The 21,398-nt window shown below is 37.9% G+C and overlaps 3 protein-coding genes across 4 annotated transcripts in view; 1 reads left to right on the top strand and 2 right to left on the bottom strand.

Moving 5' to 3' along the window:
* The window catches only part of LOC134812734 (uncharacterized), a 29,821-nt gene extending 19,490 nt beyond the window's left edge, over positions 1-10,331 (top strand). Inside the window, exons 10-21 of one of the 2 annotated variants that reach the window (XR_010159948.1) lie at positions 339-486; positions 653-746; positions 872-953; positions 1,214-1,352; positions 5,503-5,658; positions 5,786-5,893; positions 6,597-6,744; positions 6,996-7,144; positions 7,320-7,462; positions 7,574-7,751; positions 9,020-9,696; positions 9,799-10,328. Coding sequence is in view for 1 of the 2 variants with exons in the window: in XM_063820274.1 (XP_063676344.1) it covers positions 339-486; positions 653-746; positions 872-953; positions 1,214-1,352; positions 5,503-5,658; positions 5,786-5,893; positions 6,597-6,744; positions 6,996-7,144; positions 7,320-7,462; positions 7,574-7,751; positions 9,020-9,145 (1,471 nt within the window). In the remaining variant the exon portion in view is untranslated. Of the gene's footprint in view, positions 1-338; positions 487-652; positions 747-871; positions 954-1,213; positions 1,353-5,502; positions 5,659-5,785; positions 5,894-6,596; positions 6,745-6,995; positions 7,145-7,319; positions 7,463-7,573; positions 7,752-9,019 lie in introns of both variants that reach the window. The other variant, XM_063820274.1, reaches the window with a different exon arrangement.
* LOC134812736 (somatostatin receptor type 5-like) lies at positions 1,525-3,008 on the bottom strand. Its single transcript, XM_063820278.1, has 2 exons — positions 2,413-3,008; positions 1,525-2,203 (listed from the first exon to the last, which is right to left on the bottom strand). The coding sequence occupies exons 1-2, from the start codon at positions 2,932-2,934 to the stop codon at positions 1,691-1,693; spliced, it is 1,035 nt and encodes a 344-aa protein (XP_063676348.1). The 5' UTR covers positions 2,935-3,008; the 3' UTR covers positions 1,525-1,690.
* A 2,499-nt stretch (positions 10,332-12,830) lies between the features above and the next one.
* Positions 12,831-21,247, bottom strand: LOC134812406 (ubiquitin-conjugating enzyme E2Q-like protein 1). Its single transcript, XM_063819807.1, has 3 exons — positions 21,044-21,247; positions 17,101-17,301; positions 12,831-14,727 (listed from the first exon to the last, which is right to left on the bottom strand). The coding sequence occupies exons 1-3, from the start codon at positions 21,218-21,220 to the stop codon at positions 14,539-14,541; spliced, it is 567 nt and encodes a 188-aa protein (XP_063675877.1). The 5' UTR covers positions 21,221-21,247; the 3' UTR covers positions 12,831-14,538.
* Between the last annotated feature and the right edge of the window lie 151 nt (positions 21,248-21,398).

The following is a 21,398-nucleotide window of genomic DNA, read 5'->3' as shown; positions in this document are numbered from 1 at the left end:
CAATTATTTAATTTTATTAAAAATAAATAATAGTTAACGACCGATTTAAGTTGCGATAGGAGGGTTCTTTTCAATGATCATAGGAAATTGCTGGTAGATGATAGGGGCAAATTTCGATGGAACGTACCATATTAAATTGATAAAGAGTGACGAAAACAATTTCTTCGACTTTCATTTAAATTTGTAGTTGGAAAACAATAGCACGTTGTTGGTCAGTCACGTACATGATGAGTGCGCTTTTACCTAACCTATATGAATTATTTTATTGTAGCCTATACTATACATGTTTTTGTGCTGTAGTTCTTTTGTTATCAAATCTAACAAACATGTTCTTTCAGAGTGTTCAGCTCGGAGGATAAGTCTTCCTTGTACCTCACTGAATTCTTGACAGCGGTTGGTATGCTGAAGTTCAGGGGAACGAGCTCCCTCTTCCGACTACAGAAATCTGCCGTTAAATATGACGCAGTCAGAAGTCCACAAGCCCCAGTAAGTTTCGCTTAGACTACCAAATAATCAATATGGCATGATGTTGAGTGATATTTTGAATATTTATTAGCATCATATTATGTAAAAATGAAGGTACATACCGTAAAGTTACTTGTGTACAGTTAAAATTTAACGTATTGGATGTCTGAAGACAGTTAACGTGCAGGTAACGCAGAAAAATGACGAGGAAGCGAAGGATATGAATGTGGAAGGAATGACATTTTCAGCAAATGACGTCAATGACAACGTCAAACCAGGAGGTTTGTAATGATGAATAAGAAATGATTCTTAATCTTATGCTCGAATTAACTTTATTTTAAAGCTGATATCTTATTGGTTAGAAAGCATAAAGTATGAGTGATATGACATAAAAAACACCATCCAGATCCGCAATATGAGTTGGCCATGCACACGGTTAAAGTAAGAAGAACGGGCACAATCAGCGACGTAGCAGTTCTCTGGGACAGGTAACTGTGATACTCTAACTGTAACTGTGATACTCTAACTGTACCTGTGATACTCTAACTGTAACTGGGATGCTCTAACTGTAACTGTGATACTCTAACTGTAACTGTGATACTCTAACTGTAACTGTGATACTCTAACTGTAACTGTGATACTCTAACTGTAACGCTTCATTTGTTAGAATATTAGACCTTCAAACAGCTTATATATTATATCAGCAGGACTAAAAAACTCTGTTAAATAATCTCCTTACACCCTCAAGTGACCAAGTCAAGAATCTGGCCATGACTCTCAGCTCCGCACAACTGTGCCGCGCTAACGAGGAAGCTAAACAGAAGGACGGTAATCTCTATAACACTCTCGTTATCGACAGAAGCCACTCAGTCGATACATTTAATGAGGTGAGCCCCGTATAATTAACCTCCATATCCGTTCTACTGAGTTATCAGAAGTACCGACACAAAGGTTTTTATATGAGTTTCTTATCGCAATGTCCGCATAATATTGTCTGGGAAACTATGGGATTATTTTTAGAAGGTTACTCAGAAAAGGAAAGCACCGACGTCTGGTTTTACATTGAATATAAGATCTGATGAAATAATTGATTAAATGCACATCCCTCGTTATGAAATAAGATATTTGATTTTAAAAAGTGTAATTATTTAATGTAAAAAAGTAAATCTGTTAAATTTTGTTATTTTCTGATTCTCTCCCATAATTTCGCAAATAACCAGTGTCTTCAATCCTCCATTTCCATTTCGTCGTCTCCTGAACCCACTGCTCTGCATGCCACACATTTGAAAAGATCTGAAAGAGTCTCTCTTAGCTGAGTGTGTCGCCAGAAAACCAGAAGAGGATTCAGCGCGACCTGCAACTCTGGGGCGCTCGTAGTCACGACATCAGCTAGCGGGGACAAGGGCCACTCGAAAGATACAGAGACCATTTTAACGAGCAGCCCTGTCCACGCGAAGGTGTAAAACAGCAAACTCGGCGCCAGTGACGAATCCAGCTCTGGGTTTCTCCCGCAGAAAGATTTCACCGAGAGTAAGACAGCGCAGGTGAAAATTGTCAGAAGTGAGCCGCCGTATAGGACAGAGTAGATCACGAAACGAGGTAGTAGGAATGAGGCCTGGTTAAGAATGGAACAGGTACCGTGAAACTGGTCGAATTCTGCGTGGGATAAGACGAATATGTTCAGGAATATCACCATGAAGGTGGTTCCTACCCACAACCACATTGTTAGTAGACGGATCTGAAATAAAATTGGTTGAACAACAGTGAACAGGGCAAGTTATCTTAATTCTCTTCTAGGCAAATGTTCTATTTCTCATTAATCATTATTCCTACTTCGAGAAGCATAGCATTCTCCTTCCGAAGAAGAAAATACCATATTTGCAAATCATCAATGAAATACCTTCATGTAAATATCTCAAGTATAAAAAGATTCTGGAAAAACTTTACCTCCGTAGGTTTGACTTTGGTGTAAGGACAAACCACAACTCCCAGCCGGTGTAAAGACATTGTAAAGTATACCAATAGCCCCGAAGTGTACAAAATCTCCGTGCTCTGCGCTATCAGTTTACACATCACATGACCTAGAGCCCAGTATTTGACAGTGTGGGTCGTTACCACTGGCGCGATTACCGCCAAGCAAATCATGAGACCGTTAAAGGATAAGTTCTCCAAGATCACCACCCTGTTGATCCTGAAGTTGCTCTCTTTGTCCCTGCCCAGCAGAGCGGACACTGTCTCGCTGTGCGTGTTCTGCTGTTGCTTGAATGTGAGAGTACATATGAAGAGTAGGGCGTTGCTAATTGTTCCTATAATGAACATGGCACAATGGTAAACAAGCAGGTAAAGCCGCTCCTGGTCGTTCAGCTGACCGCTTAGTTCAAAATCTGTGGTGTTGGTAGAAAAACTGTGAATTGTCCCATTGTCTGAACCAAGTGTGTATTGCGAGGTGGAGAGTGTTGATTCTGCCATCTGGTTTTGTTGGTCACACTGCTGTATTTCGAGTGCTTCTTACAATTTACATACCTCTCTCTCTCTCTCTCTCTCTCTCTCTCTTACATACCTATCAGATTGTCTGTGAGAATGTTATCAAATATGGCTTAGCTCGCACGAAATACGTTGATACTTTAAAACGATTCAAGCTATAATTGATGAATTGCTGTATAATTGCTGTAACAGGTAGAGCTTGCCTAATGTTATGAATGATACAAACTTAGTGATGGAAAGAAAATAGTAAATTGTAAGATGAGTTCAAAATAGCTACAACTAGATATAACATGTCAGCAGTAAACCCACGAATCAATATGGACTCTATTAACGTAGACTCATATTATCATATTATGTACATGTACGTATAATTATATGTAAACAAAGGAAGGTTGGAAGAGTAGCACTTACTAACTTACTAACTCGAAATCTGCGATTGTTTAGAGATTCTAAAAGTGCTGTAAATGACTGAAAAGGGACTCAAAACGGGACCGGACGAATTATGAAATTCAAATTTGAGTGCGGCTTTATTTTTGTAAGTTTATTTTATTGGTTATTACTTGTAGTAGAGTTAAATGGAATAACAATCAAGCCTGGAGGATTTCTAAGTGAATGACTCGGATGAGGCAGACAGAATCACACAGTAAATAGTTGATAGACTAGGTAATGACAAGCAGATGGCCATTACAAGCTACTAATTGCAACGATCACGACTTCTTAAATGCAATGATCATGTCGTGTGAAGCGACTGTCTACAAGATTGTCCGTAGTACAGAGGGCTCACAGTGTCAATAGCCAGCACTATCCATTAATCAACTAGAGATTCTAATAATCATATTGGCAGTACCATCCAATATTACATGTCTGGTATAAATGGCAAATCTACCGTTTAGCAGGTTATAACTACTAGTACGTGTGGTATAGAGGTGGGCTTCTTAACATAAAGAAAGGAAACAACGCAAAGAATAGAAAGCAACAAACACAAATAACTGATTTTTTAATGATAAGTCACGTTATCTGATATTATAACGGATAGTAAAGAAACCGACATATTATGTTTATTACAATAGACATGAATATCACGTTGACGTAGGATACTGAGGATAATAACGGAATTTAAAATTTACCGTTTCGTCGTGTCTCCGCTGATCAATTATTCATTATTTGCTCACGGACAGTGGTGAGTGGTTACGCAGGATGGCATTGTCATTCCCGTTAAATTATAAGATGACAGTTCACTGGCAGGCTGTGATTGCCAGGAAAGAAAGATGGCGTTTTCTTTAGTGTGGTTTGTGGGTATTCTGGTTTGTGGGTATCCTGGTTTGTGGTAGTAACTGTTCCGACTCGGAAGAATCAGGAGGGCAGACTGCTGACCCTCCGGGCCGAGATCGTTCACTTTATTATGTACGTTCATAGATTGTCGCATAATATATAATTAATATTATGCGACAATCTATGTATCTATTGAGAAGAACATGTATGACTTGTTTGAAAAGTACAATGAGTCCAACCTTGTTGATATTGCTTTTCATGATCAGAATACCGAAGAAAACCAACTTAACTTAACTTGTAAAACTGAGCAGCTATGTGAAATTGATCAAGCAACAAACATAAAAGGTATTTGCTATGGAAACCAAAACGTACGCGGCTCAGGACACAGGAACAAACTGGCAGAAGTTAGTCTCTCTCTGACCTAATAAGTACTCAAAGAGTCCTCAAAGAGTCCTGACTGTTGTTCTAGTAGAATATCTTTATTTCTGTGCTTATGTCCAGCATTCCTTTTAAGAGAGCTAACTTCAACTTGGAACCAGAAAACAAAGGAACAGAAAGTTAAATTATTCGCATTGGATAAAAATGGGATGGTTGGCGGTTGCTAATTGCTTTGCGGTTAGCAATTTACACAAACGGCCACGGTTCGAGAAAGTTCGAACATCTCAAGCAAGTGGTAAACCACGTCTTTACAAGTTGAACTGAACTGACGAACTGTGAATCTGACAAGCATTTATTGTGCGTTTGTGTGTATGTGTGTGTGTATGTGCGTATGAGAGGTTGGATCATTCCGCTGGATTACAAAGAAAACATCCCCGAATAGCAAATACCGTGAGAGAGAGAGAGAGAGAGAGAGAGAGAGCAAATACCGTGATGATTGCAGATTCTTTCTGTTTTGCCGCTGCTGTAAAGCTACTCCAGCGGTTCATGGTAACAGTGAACAGATCATCACTGTACCAGGTTATCAAGTACAAGGCATGCTCGTCTGGACATAAAGCGTTATAAGTACAGCACTGGCAAAGTATGCCACTAGAATATCTAGATATTTTAACATTTGTAGCGGCAACTATTAAACGTCAATCAGGAGAATTTGTCTGAAATAAGCGTCCAAACACGCAGACTATACATTTATATAAACCAGTGCTGCTGTCTGCTAGACTGATCGCGCCAATCAGAAACTAACATAAACAACTAAAACAAGGGATTATAATGTAACCCCCTTAATTCTTATTTAAAGTTATCGCCCTGCACATTTATTTGGACTCTGACACATTCTTCCCCTAGCACTCCAACCCTAACGAGATGTTGTCGGGCCTGCGGTACTTTGAGAGACACATCAAGAGTGACCCAAATAACCAGGGGATACCCAAATCTGCCTTCAGCTGGGGGTGTGTGGACCCCAACCTTCTGGGAACTTGCATGCTTAGTATCGCCGAACAGGTTCGTGTTGAGTTAGAATTTTGGAGTTTACGGTGTGAGATACATTTTTGTACTATTTCTCGATTGACACAAGATGCTTCCAGATGAAGTTTATGAATTTGTTTTAATCAATATAATTTCCTGACAGGTACAAAAAGTGTTTGTGACGGAGCCGCGTCTGCTCAACCTTACCAGTCCTACATACATCCTGGGGGATGTTCACGGCAACTTCCACGACCTTGTAGCCTTTGAAAAGGTAAGCACTGTGGAGTTGGGGGGCAGGGGGGGGGGGTCTTCATCAACATTCTCTCGAAATTGATTTTATAGTTGTTTCCGATAGAGGGGAGTGATATCTATCAGCTGCTTTTGGTCCCATGGAAAAATATTGTTCCTAGCCGAAATTATCGCTGGTCGAAGGTCAGCGCTTTAAATGTGTAATTGTATTGCGCGAGCGATTTTTAATCGCGCGCCCTGAAAATCGAGTCTAAAAATCTATCTTCTCCTACATTTTTTGAGGAATAACCCTGAAACGTTCAGGATATGTTCTAGGGATCATTAAGAAGAGATCAATCGAGCCGAATTTTGAGATAGGCCTTAGAAACTTTTTTATTCGATTTTGAAAATCTTGGACCTCATTTTTTGACGATTTTTCCAGGTCCAAGATAGACCAGCGATAATTTCGGCTAGGAACAATATGTTTCCATGGGACCAAAAGCAGCTGATAGATATCACTCCCCTCTATCAGAAACAACTATAAAATCAATTTCGAGAGAATTTTGATGAAGACCCCCCCCCCGGCCCCCTTAATACATGGTTTTTATATGTTTTTAAAGTGTAAATATAAAATTTAAGAGTCCCTCAATATGGTTGTGTCATTCTCACCCTCTAGAAAAACTGTTGTCACAATCCCTGAATCCCTGGCCCTCGTACTTATAATAATTTGATGATTCCTTTTGTAGGTGTTATGGAGAATGGGTCCAGTGCTGACCCCCAGTAACTTCTTATTCCTGGGTGACTACGTCGACAGAGGAGATTATGGGTTAGAAGTGGTCGCTTACCTTTTTGCTCAGAAACTGATCGCTCCTCAGAAATTCTTTCTTATCAGAGGTAAAATCAGCTAATTATTTCCAATATGGGTATTAAAATCCATTTATCTTATCGGCCCTTATTCATTGTTCACAGTTGCAGAAGGTTCATCGCAAATTACGATAAACATTTTTTATCGATAATCAAATAAAAGCATATATTGTGGGACGACGTCATTGCACAGACTTGCACTTGCAGTATTTTCTTTTTTACCGTTTACAGTGGACACAGTTATCAGGATATCAAAAGTAACTATTACACATTATATCCAGGCAACCACGAAGTGAGGAATATTCAGCAGATGTTTACTTTCAAATCAGAGTGCTTATCAAAGTTTGGAGATGTCATGGGAGAGAAAGTGTGGGAGGCTGTCAACAAGTGTTTTGACGCTCTACCCTTGGCGGCAGTTATAGACGATAAGGTTATTAATTACCACAACAGCACGTTGAATATTTTAGCAGGGCTGTGTAGTTATTTACAATAAAGCCAACTCTAAACACACTAAAAGCAGTTGGTTTCTGGGCTCTGTCTTTCAGCACATTTTAATTTTTCTCTAGCTGATCTAACTTTAATATCTATACTTTTCCTCCTTTCAGATATTTTGCGTACACGGAGGTATACCCTCCCCTGAGAATGGTGGTGGATATTTGTCCGTGTTCGAGGACATTCCTCACGATCTACCTAACCCTGAGAAGGAATCCAGGCTGGCTTGGGAGGTGATGTGGTCAGATCCTCTGAGGTAAATGTGAATTTGTATTCTTCCAGAGAAAAACTGACTGGAAGGATTTTTAATCTCATTTCATTTAGAATAATTAAAATCAAATATAAAACAATATTATATAACCTACAGAGAGGATGAACTTGATACACAAACTAAAGAGGAAGTAAAAGACTCTGGAGGTTTTATCGCAAACCATCGGCGAGGAACGGCCTACCTTTTCTCTCGAGAGGCTTTAGAAGCATTTCTGAAGAGAAATAAACTCTCTCATGTAATCAGAGCACACGAGGTTAAACAGGCAGGCTTCCAGGTATGGTCCAGGGAGAATGGAGGCCATAAATCCTTATAGTGTTCTACCAGATATTGTTTAAACCACTCGCCCCCATTCACCATAATTATAATAATTTACCATAGTTACCTTTCCTGTTTTTCACGGCGAGACCGATGAAGTGACCGCTATGTACACAGTGGGCCACCATGCTATACTAGAGGAAAAATTGAGTTCTTTTAAAAGTAATTAAGTAAGTTTTGTATTGCAGTAGAAAATCTTGGCTATTAGATGCAAAAAACCATAATTGAATTGATTAAATGGCTTTCGCGCAGCGCGTCGGCGATTTTACGAAATTTTTTGACTGCCAATTTTTTCACTTTTGGCAGTCAAAATTGGCATAACCCATCATTTTATTTCTAAAATTGGCTTAAAACACTGTATATTGACTCCTAATTAAGGTGAAAGTACTCTCTTTGCTTCAATTCAAGCAAAAAACCATGTAATCATATCATTTAAGCTGAATTTTTGGCACGCACTCAATTTTATGCCTCATTTTTGACTAATTTTTGCTTAAATTTGGCCAAAAAAAGTTTAGATGCCTCAGGTTGCCCCACTAATGCATGGTACCATCTGAAAGCTCAGACGATTCTCTAAACAATGGTATAAGAACTGTTCTGGGGTTTTTTGGGGCTTTTTCAGAAAAAAAAATTTGATGGAATTTAGACTTACCTTGCAGATTTGAAAAAAATTATTTTTTCTCAAACAAACCCCATTTTGAACATCTTTCTTGGCTCTCAATGTCGTGGCCTGGTGCCATGAGGTTATGGGGTACTAAAAAGTGGTCTGTTTTGGAAATATCATCAAAAAATGCTATTTTTCTGGAATTTTACTGGTATTTTCTGACAATTTCAGAAATTTCTGGCATTCGCGCCCAATTTTCTGGTTTCAATTTGACATAACTTTGGCTACGATCAATATTTTTTCATAATTCAAAAACTAAAATGATCAATAGCCTCAGGACTATCAATTTAAAAACATTCTAAACACATTCAACGATTATCTTTAGCAAAAACTCGAATTGGATGCCTCTAGACCTACATTTCAGCCATGAAAATTTCTATGGAATGAGCCAAAAAAATTTTTCTGTGACTTATAAAGGACCAAAATTTGTTTAAAAATCAATATTCAACTGATTTGAAGTAAAAAATAATGTTTGAAATGATCTAAATTGATCACTGATGGTCTAGTATAGCATGACCCCCTATTCTGGCCCACTGTGATGTATGAATTAACAATATTTCCCTCAGGTCCAACAAAACGGAAAGCTTCTCACAGTGTTCTCCTCTTCCGGCTATTGTGGGGGAACGAACCAAGCGGCCTGCATCCTGGCAGACCGGAACAAGATAAGAACTATTAGGATTGACACTTCATAACCCTTCACCCGACCCTCACCATCGTGCAGCTGTCCAGGTCCACATAGTTCACATGTGGTCGGAATGTTCGGATTGCATGACAACCGCGCTTTATAAGGCCAAAACTGGGGTATTTTGGTGATTGTCATGTGCTCCGAGCAACCCGGCCACATGTTGGCTGTGTGCGACTTAAAGTCAATATTTGTGTACGTCACACTGTACGTCACTGTGTACGTCACACTGTCCTTTGTACAGAAACTCTAGGAATACCAAGTTTCAAGTGCCAGAGGTTTGATTTAATATATTTGTAATTTATTAATTGGTGCTGGATGCTGAGCTTGAATCGTTTTTATCAAGAAAATGGGTCAGTTTTAAATGCAGTGCTGTTTAGTAACCGCTTATTATGTTATACGTTTTGGTGACTGCTTGAGAGCTGATGGGCACCAGTGTTATGTAAAACTCCGTAATCAATAAAAATGTCGGCGTTTTTAACAAGTTTTGGTATCTAAGATATGATTTGATAGAATTAAAAGTTTTAAGGTGTTGAGTTGGGCAATTGTAAATACTGGTACGTATACCACGGTGGCGAAAAACTAGCCGTTAACGCTCAAAATAACAAAAAAAATACACGAAAAGCTTTGAATTTAGAGGCCAGGTTTTCGCGGCCGTGGTAGAGGAACTAATGGCAATGCCTTTTTGTAGCATGATTGCAGAGCAGCACTAGCAGTGCGCTTAACAGTCGATAGAAGGGACCTGTAATTGTTATGTTGGATATGGATCGGAGCCTTTTGTCTTTGCCCCAAAAGTACGTATTATGAAATGTTTGATCGTTACGTCACGATACAACTATATCTACTACTTGGCACTATTTCTCGTAACGAGAAGCCACATTTAAGTTTATAATGGGGCAATTTAATCGAAAAGCGTCAAAGGCCATTGATTAATGACCATTTTCGGGTCTAACGGAGAAACAGAATTATGTTATGCATAAAATGTCGTTGTATCCCATGATTTCTGATTTAAACGATGGGGGCAATTCAATCGAAAAGCGTCAAAGGCCATTGATTAATGACCATTTTGGGGTCTAGCGGAGAAACAGAATTATGTTATGCATAAAAAGTCGTTGTATCCCATGATTTCTGATTTAAACGAAGTGAGTACAGTACTGTGTTGGTTATAAAATTGGTTCGAATTTATTTTGATCAAAGCATGTTTTACTTGTATCCTCATTCCACCGATCATATTTAGAAAATTCTGGGTTACTCACGCAAAAACATTCTTGTTGGCAGCTCTTCAATATCCATTGATGCACTGATATATGATATTACTATAAGGGGTCGTTCACATAATACGTAATCAGCTGAGGGGGGAGGGGGTTTCCAAATGCTTGCGGTTGACTACGGGAGGGTACCTTCAATTTGGTGCTATTTACTATACACTGAGTTCCAAATATTGTGGTCAAATTATTACTTTAAGCCCGCGATGCGTATAAACTGGGTGATGAATACAAAATAACCGCTTTTCCATCTACACTGGACTATCACGTAAATAACTTCAACAGCTTTTCTGTTTGGCTGTGACGGTCAATCTAATTAAACCCAAACCTAAAAACCTTCTATTCTGACCCCAACCATTGGTTCAAACCAAACATTTGCAGAACCAAACAAGAAATTTGACCTAATTCCTTATAATTATATGAGGAATTACACGACCATTCGTGATCAATTCACCAGGGTAGCATTTAAATTAGTGAAGGCAATCCCGACTTCGGGATTCTCGCTAGTGTGCGTAATTTTGACATTAAGGCTATTTGTAAACCCGATTACGGAGGGGGTGTAAAAAGTGTCTAAAAAGTGATTACGTAATATGTGAACGACCCCTATTATAACGTAATCGAAATTCAACCCTTCGCAGCAACTCAGAACTCACGATCATGTGGTCAGAGATATGAATTCACTTCTATTCAATTGTGTATAACTTAAATGAATTATGTGTACGTTGGTAAAATGCTGCACTGTTGGTTTACTTCACTTGAGAAGAGTTTGACGTACGTGCTGCATGCGCTCGATATATAATAATAATAGTAGTAATCACAGCTAGCTCATGCTCTACACGCTCCGTACCACTCGCGGCGCGTGATAATAATATTATACACAAAATGTGATTTACCAATGCTGAATTATCACAAAATAACTTCTAGCGCCGTACAGTAAAGCCCTATATTCACCGCACCCCCAGTAAATGTTTTCTTCTCAGAATTGTACGTAATGTCCCCCAGCCCTGTTCGAACGAGGCACCTTCAGCGATCTTAAGCCACAGGGGGGACATTAAGTACAATTCTGAGAATAAAACTTCGGGATATTTAGTACAATTTTACGTACAATTTTGCTAGAACACCCTGTCGAATATGTATCAAGAACTCTGGGGGCAAGAAATGTCTAGAATTAGTTACTTTTACCCCTTGAAGTAATGAAGTTTCATAGAGAAGAAATCATCGTTAAGTTTATTTGAGCAAAAAACGTTTACCACTAAAGTCAGAAATATTTAGAACACTTTATTCATATATCGAGGGCTTGATGATGATATCCCTTTGATCTCTGAACATGAACATATCATCAGTAGTTTTGGATCGAGCTTCAATGTTAACGTAATACTCAGATGAAATGAGCCACAAGAATTCGTAGCGAGGGTTGCGATCATTACGCCACCATGGTAATACAATACTGCCCTGAAGCCTCTCCTGTTTTTTGTGTTTTTTCATTAGCACGGTCAAAGTAAACATGTGGGTCGTTCTCAGGAGTCAATTTAATTTGACAACACAACAAAACCATGATCTCATCATGACCAGAGAGTAACCACACACTTTTACTGATGAACGTGTTCGATTAATTTCATTTTAAAGACATGGCAACTCACAACGCAAAAGAAAAACGTTCATATTTATAACTTAACGAAACAAGCTTTAATATATATATATATACATATACAATTTTAATTTGGAAAACGAATTCAACAATAGTGGAAAAGAGGGAAGTTTGGTGCAAGTGATTTCACATTTTGTACATGGATACATGTAAGTAAAACCTCGATTTACCGTAAACCCCGATTTACCGCGGCCATTTCCTTCCTCCAAAAAGGGCTTAACATGCACAATGTAAACTAACAAAACCCCGATTTACCGCGGCTGTTTCCTTTCCCCCAAACTCCGCGGTAAATCGGGGTTTTACTGTACAATGATTGTTCTGGAAACTGTCCACTTGTGTTTCAAACCCTTATATCATCATGTATAATCAAGAAACGCGTCATTTTTAATCTATGACCAAGTTATTGATAACTATCGAGGATTCTAGAGTAGCGCAGATATTCACAGTAATTTACTGATACCAAGAAGAAATTCATTCCTTTCAGCCAAGTCTTACTAAGTATGACAAGGAATTAATAAGCAGCTCAGACGATAATGCAATATGCATACAAGCTGTATCTTTTGACATCTCAAATTATAATTGTCCCCACGAAGCCATGCCAAATACCAGCGTATCACCCCAATGTGACATACTTGTCTCTGACATATTTTCAACGAAATTCCTTTGTCTCGCTTGGCTGAGTCTGCTACATAAGTAAACTTCATAATATCGGTATTTATGTTTATCATAAATTATCGGAAGGCATCAAGACTTGTTAAGTTGTTAGTATCACTACCAGCATCTAAAAGCTTTCAAGTGTAAAATTACAATTAACAATAAATTAGCTATCTCACAAATAGATAATGAAAGAATGTGACTGCTGAATGATATAGTGGTGGATTATATTATAGCTCATTAAACTTCTTTTCTCATAAAAATATACCAGTTTACATCTCGAAAACAACTGTTATGTAAAGATAATCAAAGAATCACTGCCAATAAGCTTAATATTTAAGTCTCTCTTATGTTAGAAATATTTGCTCTAGATTCTTTTACATATTTTCTGTGGTGTCTTGGAAAATAAGTTTTTTACGCTGACTGATGCTGCTGATGCTGATTCATCAAATAGAGAATTTATACCGTTTAAAAATCGAAGGGTTTGGCCCGTGTGAGAATTAAACGCGATATCGATGTTAAAGGAAAACCAAATTAAAATACTATAGGATTGTACTAGGACTAACCGACTGATATGGCACGGCTTCAGCGGTCTGGCGGTCATCAGTCAGCGTAGATAAATCTGAACAGGCACCACAGTAAAACTTTAAACTAAATTTTACGGCACTGCTATAAATAGGGTGATATTTAAAGAAAACCTTATTTGTTCAGGTCAGATCCCATCATGTCTGGATGATGTTGATTTAATCTCTTGCACAACTCTTGTCATATTATACAGAGATTATGTTTGTTAAATGAGTCCTTAATGCGAAGTAGCATTATAAATCTTGAATTTTAGACATCAATCTATAAGTAACGCGGTTAGCGGAACGATTTTTATATAATATCTGTTGCCATTTTATTGACACCATATTCTCGACTTCATTTTGCGATAGTGCAGAACCATATTTATGATTTTAAACGCAAGATTTTTGTCTTTATGATAATATGTGTAGTTTGGCTTAAGAATGGTTCCAGTAAATGAAAAATTGACCTTAAAATGGTGATTTTAAAATTTAGACCCCAAGTGGTGCCAAAGAGCATGATAAATAAATGTTATTTTCAAACATCTTTACACCACCAGATCGGTTCTCAAACCATTGTAACATCATCAATAAATGAGAGGAGAGCGGCGAGGAGGACAGAATGGGTTATTCGCCAACATCAAGCGTACGAGGGACGGGTTTTCTGCTCTAGTTATTAATAAAATCTGCACGGAGACGTTAAGCTGTAGTAAGGCATGTTAAGAACTGCAAATTTTCAAATGAAGAGTTAAGATTTAATTACAAAGTTATGCAATTCAAAGCTAAGCGCAAAAAACAAAGCGATGTAAAACAACGAAACAAATCGTCACCAGACTAAAGATGACAGATTAATTGATAAAACCCATTAATTTTTAAGGGAAATTTGAATGCACTTTTCTACGTCATCTCCCGATTCGACGGAAACCGTTTTCTCCTAATTTCACATCGGGATTGTTACAATATGAATAACGCAGCCGAGGAATTCAGAACATGTCACCAACGGATTACAGACCGGCTCACACGAATATTTTTCTCTAATATCCCAGTCGACGTAACACACTACGTTATAGCGCATATTATATTAGCCGGTATGCAAGGACTGCATATTTTTATATGACAAATGCTCATTTCTGTACATCTAACCAGTGGCAACAAGTTGTCCGCAGATTCTCTTCATTCTACAAGTCACTTTTGGGGATACATTCCCTGCTGACTGTCACGTGTACACACTTGAAACTGAGTTCTCACAACGTGAAAGGGGGGTGTGGCGGGATTATCCCTCCGCCTTGGGTGGAGTTACCCAGCCGTATTTCTCGTGGGTTTTTATAAGGGATTTGTATGATGCTTGTGCGGCTTTGAGCGAGAACTTTCGTCCGTCTTTGGCGATTTTGGCGTTCCCTTTGATGAGAGCGGAGCCGACTTGCGTGACGATGGCTTCGATTGTGTAGGCTGCTGTCCAGCCCTGAAAGTAATTCTTTGTTAGAAACGGTATATTGTTAACTCTCAAGATTGGTTGGCACATATTATGACTCTTTAATCGTTATCGAATTATTAGGAATAATAAACAATTTTATGAGCTTATAAAATATAAGCCGCTTTATATCAAACCAATCATACTGGAGACTTAAGGCCAGAGGGGGGGGATGGTAATCTTTCCAGTTTTCACACATGTGATAGAACTGCTGAAGACGAACAAGTATGAAAAAACCGCATAAAAAGCTGACCTTGCGTCGCGGAATTATTGCGCGCCAAAGTTTGAGGTTTACCTGTAATTACAAAACTTTAACTTTATCTTTAAATATCTTTTTTCCCGATAAAGCTCAACTTTTGGAAAAGACTGGCCACACCCAGGACCTGAAACTTGGCACAGGTGTTCCTTGACTGTTACCCACAATTCTATTGTACAGAATTTTGATATTTGCAAACATTAAAATTCTGTAGACAATACAATAGTATCGTCTCCATACAATTTTGGCTTTAAGGTTCTAACCTAAAGAAGATGTTTATTGAGATATTTTATGTCGGAATCAAATCAATATCATAAACCGAAATTTGTCTAAAAATGAGGTTAACTATCAAGATAATTGATATCTTGTAGTAGTAATAGTAAACTTATGATTGTTAACCTCGCTACAGACCATATTACACTGGGATTGGTTTATCAATATACTGCTATGCATGTAATAAAACATTTACTCAGTGTAACGATTATGTTTTAGAGGTTAACATATGATTGACTGGCCAGATATTCAATAAATGAGAGGTTAACCTCAATTTTTAGCCATTTACGGGTGAACTCTTTTACTTAAATATGGTCAGTTCAAATCACCTTTGTCACATGATCATAGCATAGTTAAGGCATTGGGATACAAATAAATACCTCACTGCGATATTGTATCGTTTTGACTGAAAATTATGAGCCTAGAATTTAACACTGGCACTGAACACAGGTAGCTATTTTAGGCATTTCATAATTACGAAATATTCGTGGGCGGTGTTGCATTTATTTAACAACATGCAGAAATCATTGTCTGCTGATCATGTATTACCTTATATTTATAGTAGTTATATTAGCTATTAAGTAAGTATTATATACATATAATACTTGCTACTCAAAGCCTCTGGTGTCTGAGAGACCCCTGCTCATTTAAAAAAGACACAGATTAAAAAGTTCACTTGCCCAAGAACAGGTAGTTTATTTCCTGAGTAAGTAAGTGTGTAATTTTATAACACCATTAACCACGTTAGTTAAATGAGTTACACTGGCTTGTTTTAAACACTATTCATTCTGTGAAACTGTGCCTGTGGAAAATTTACTTTTTTCTTCGTATTCTTCTAAAATAATATTCTCCGGAATCAACACTCTGTTTAGGATTAGAACATTAAATAACGGGATTGCTAGGCCATTATGGGTATCTCTAGAATACTGTAAGAGTAACTGAGAAAAAGGAAAAGAAACCCAGACCACTTTTACCGCATCATATAGCGTGTAATCGACGACAACCACTAGGATACGTGTCACCAGTAACAACTGACTCATCAGATTGTGATGGATAGACAATTCAAAATTTTGTCCCCCCATTTTCAAATTTGTTAACTGGGTTGATTTCTGAGTGATAACGCTGCTTATCTTTCTTATAACAACACATTATTGGGGTTACATGACCGATAAGAAGTTTTTTAAGTAGATACATATAACGGTTTTAATATTATTACATGGCACATTATAGGATTGAATTAATATTGTTATTAAAATGCTCATTGTAGCCATATATTTTAGATTTCCATCATAGAACACTGCCACCGCATCACTTTTACTGTGCGAGCTTTAACTGCAGTTGAATTTGACGGGACGCTAGATGTATTATAGGCGACATTGTATACAACACAATTTATTACACGATGCATATTATGCACAGTGCACACAAGGTCAAACTTCGGCAGCTCATACTCTAAACACAAGGTTAAATCCTCCTCGATAAATTATGAACGGGAAATAATGATGTTATAATATAATATTTCATTTCATCCTGTCAACGGTGACTGGACAAGGTCAAGTGTTAAAAACACAGACCCCGCGTACCACGTACCACCGAACTTATAAATTGTAGTACAATGTACTGATTCAATGAGCATTATAACTTGTTAATTGCAGGATAATATATCACTGAAACATTAGGAAGTGCAGCCAGCAGCCAGCAGCCAGCAACCAGCAGCCAGCAGCCAGCAGCCAGCAACCTTGCACCAAATCAAACTTCCCCACATATCAATCGAGTTTTTACCAGTAATAAATAACCTTAATGATAACACTAACTCAAAATTACCAAACACTAACATTAGGGGTGAGGAGTTCGAGGCAGAGCGCGCCCCCGTCCAGCACATAACCCCCCTCCACAATGGGGGCTACCACTCGTACGAAGGGAGGCGCAAACGGGAAGTTGTCAGGAAATGTCATGTTGAGGAGGATGTAACCAATGTTGTTTGCTCTCATCCCCTCAGCGAGGTGGCTGTCCTTGTCCACTGTGTGCAGTTTTATCTGGGAGTGTTTACGGTGTGTTAAAGGGAGAGTGGTGGAAATTAGCATATTGAATATCACTTTTATCAACGCTGACAAATTATGCTAAAAAAGTTGGGATATTTAAGATTACGATAATATTATGTTGATTGTACGGTTCATGTTATTAAGGGTACTGATCTGTACTACACTAAACGAATAATTGCGGTGCAAACAATTCTTGTTTTATAATTATACGTTATCTGTTAGGTACCGACGAATAATTGAAGATTTTAATCCGGTCCGGTTTCTACCAAAACACCGGATATTAGCAAGCGGACATCAAAATTTTAAGAATTTCTAAAATTTGGTAATCTTAGCCTTCTTAGGATTTTTAGTTTAAAATCCAGTGACATTTTGTCTTCGTTTTAGAAAAAAGGGTATAGAATGGTCAGGAGTATCAAAGTGCCAAAAATGGTAGAAAATGGACGGAATTCAAACTAATCAGCCTTCCGGTGCTTTTTAGGAGGTTATCCCGAAATTGCTCAATCGTTTACGTTCCGTTACTTGCTTGATCATTATCAACATGTTAATAAAATGCGTCATGTCATGATCTAGATCTTATGAATATACGTCATGTAGTTATGAAAGTAGTTTCTTAAGAATGTGCTGAAGTTCTGTTTTATAAAAAAACAGATTATCCGTCGCAAGGAAAAAAGCTGAGAAAAACCGTTCCCTGTTCTGGTTACAGAATTTAAATCTGGTCAAATCCAGCTGAAGAAAGCCGAAAGATCTGGTCGGTTCTTCAGAATCTGCAGAACAAATAATTAATATTTATTCTGCAGAATAAGGTCCATTGTGAATTGTGATACTATATGCAAATTCGATTTACTTAGTAAGATGAGCAATAGAATTGCAAAGAAAAGAGCTTTGGTAAGAAAATATGTACTTTTAAGTGGAGAGACTTAAGATAAAAGAATGTACTATAAGAACAATATATGATTAGATTTCGATCTGTTACCAAAAGCCTAGCCTTCATGCCGTGCTTTTAATAACGGATCGAAAATCGAGACCTACATTGTAATAAAACGGTAAGCTGTGACGGGTTCGTTACAATCTGACCTAATTTGCTCTCCCGGGTAAGTGACGTAACCATGGTGACGTAACCATGGTGACGTAACCATGGTAATCCATATACATATTTAAAGATCTCAGCTACACTAACCAAGAACCAAAACACACACGGACGCGGAGGTCCCTTAAATTGCATAAATTACATAAATACACAGAGCTATCAGACACAGGTGTACAGCGCGTGTACTTAAAATTCACTTCTGCTGCGAGATTATATATTATTTTGATGCCTATTGCTTGCCAATTGTATTATTAGTGTCTGCAACTCTGCGACACTCTATAACCAGAAACTCTGTGGCTACTGCAGTAAGATGAGAGAGTCTCCGCTCTGATGAATGATATAATAACTTAATAATTTATATGATGTAAGAATTATATTACCTGATCTGAAATATATGTGATATTATTATGCGTTCAACACGAATGGAAACTTTTACAAGACCAGCGAGTAACTATCATGCCGTGACGTTATATTAAATTCAGTGATATTTCTGAAACAGTGTTAATGATTGTCGGTGTTTAAAATTACAAACCATCAAACTATCAAAACCTGCATTTCGAAAGATTGCATTCAATGGTATTACGGCGCAAGTGACCTCTGTGACGCGTGTCATTTGGTACAAGAATACCTCATAGGGCTGATAATGCTAGCGGTCCCGTCGAAATGGGACTGTAGAAATACACTCGAAACTATGTAGTAAGATTTCTATACACACTTTCTACTGAAGAAAATAAATTAAGGTAAGAACCAAGGTTACATTACTTGGATGTCTGTTAAATGTTAATTAGTAGTAAGGGTATTGGTTTCGACCGCATTTCCACGCTCGAAATTCGGGTAGATACCAGCGCGGAGGGGGTAGATATCTTTCCGAACCCCCCCCCCCTGTACATACACCAGCAATCAGAAGGTACCTGTAAGTGCAATGTTGGAATTATTTACATGAGCTATATGTGGGGAGGTTACAATATGTTTCTAGAATCTAGAGTCTACACTCTAGATGTTAGACTCCATTCTTGAGTTTATGAAAGAACAAAGATTTAGTGTTTAAATGGTTCTTAGCATGCACAATTTTGTATTTCTCCAAACTGGGGGTGGACCAATAGTGGAAATTGATCTGTCAGACGAGACGGGAGCCGGCACTCGATATGGTAAAGCTTTTTGATGCTGATATTAGCAATTTGACCGCAACTTGATGATGCTAGTTTCTGAGAAATCTTAATTCCAACTATCAGAATTCATTAAAATGCACTAAGCGATACAGAAAGACCAGACCACTAATAAAAATTAATAATTTAATACAGGCTTCAGATATCATGGGAGACTTTATTATTAAATCCTACCACATACATATATCATCCTAATTCTTACTGTATAAAGATACGAAATACGAGACAATTAATTACATCCGTATGTCGTAGAACAAGTTTTGTCGTAGGATGATGCAGGATGGGAATAAAATATCGGACGCCCACTAATCACTATTTCAATTTACTCGGGCATCAAATATGCAGACAAAAGTGTAAATGATATGATATTACATCACATATAATATATATTTGCAGAGGGGGACAGCTAATCGTGCACAGTTCGACCGTATTTGGTGTGTCCAACTGCTTTTGAGGTTATGAAGTTATAACGCCATTAGTTTGCAGTTATGCAGCTCTCCGTATTTAAGTCTATTTAATCAATAAAGGAAGTTGTTACGTCACAACTCACAACCATGTAATTTGTCGAATTTTAACGTTGTCATACTCAAACATTAACTCAAACTAAATAGTAAATAATCGTCTTGCCTCGAGAACCATTTAACATTAACTCCAGAACCCCAGAACCTTTTAAACCACGAGCCTCTCGTGATTTTGAAGTACGTGACAAGATACCGGGAGAAATATAAAATACACCGTTTACATTATTTCAATCTCACCCAACAAAAAAGTGTACCCGGTCTACTCATTTCTACAAGCGAGAGATGGCGTGGGACAATAAGCCTGGAGATGCGACGATAAGATCACTTTGAATTTCCAACATAATCGCCTGTTGTCTCGAGATTAATATACTTTAAAATGGATACAGGGTACGAGGTCACTGGGGCAACTTTTAAAACAACCGTGTGGTGTTATTATACCTGTTTTACAATATCTATAGAATTTAAAAGGCTCGTATTACCACTCTTTTTAAACAATCGCACAGTATCCCGAATAACATATGCTGGATAAGTGACCACTGTTTGTGGCTTTAGAAATTAACAAAAAGGGTGTACAGTTCAAACAATGTACCTTACTCGGGAATATTATAGCGGGTTAATTTATGACTGGGAAAATTAATGACCGGGAAAAATATGGCGGAATTTTCCAAAACCCACCAAGCATCAAAATGTATTAATATTAGTTTACCTTACTCGGGAACATTATAGCGGGTTAATTTATGACTGGGAAAATTAATGACCGGGAAAAATATGGCGGAATTTTCCAAAACCCACCAAGCATCAAAATGTATTAATATTAGTTTACCTTACTCGGGAACATTATAGCGGGTTAATTTATGACTGGGAAAATTAATGACCGGGAAAAATATGGCGGAATTTTCCAAAACCCACCACTTTATCCCAGTCATAATATTCCCGAGTAAGGTACATGAGATAATACTTACGTGCCACTCGAAAAGATTGTCGTTTACCAGGTCCACGGTGAAGGTAGTGGCATTGTTAGTGATGTCTTGAAGTTCTTTCATCAATCTGCGCTCTCTGACGTCATTAACCATGGGGTTTCTTGTGGTACTGTTGGGACATGCCGTCTTTGCTTTCTTGCTCTTTGACATTATATTCATGGCCCTTGGAGAATACAGTGGAGAGTCGTGTAAAATTTGTTCAGTTGAGTTGAGTGTAATGAAAAATAAGGAACAGATTCAGAGATCAGATTAAATTTAAACTTGCATTGCGCATTCTGGACATTTCTTGCGTCACAAGAGATTAATACATAGTCAGCGTGATTTTGTAAATTTAAAA

This window comes from Bolinopsis microptera, chromosome 3 (assembly GCF_026151205.1).
Source record: "Bolinopsis microptera isolate Bmic1 chromosome 3, MBARI_Bmic_1.0, whole genome shotgun sequence".
NCBI classification, from domain to species: Eukaryota; Metazoa; Ctenophora; class Tentaculata; order Lobata; family Bolinopsidae; genus Bolinopsis; species Bolinopsis microptera.
The sequence above is the reverse complement of the archived record's forward strand: the minus strand, read 5'-3'. Positions and strand labels throughout refer to the sequence as shown.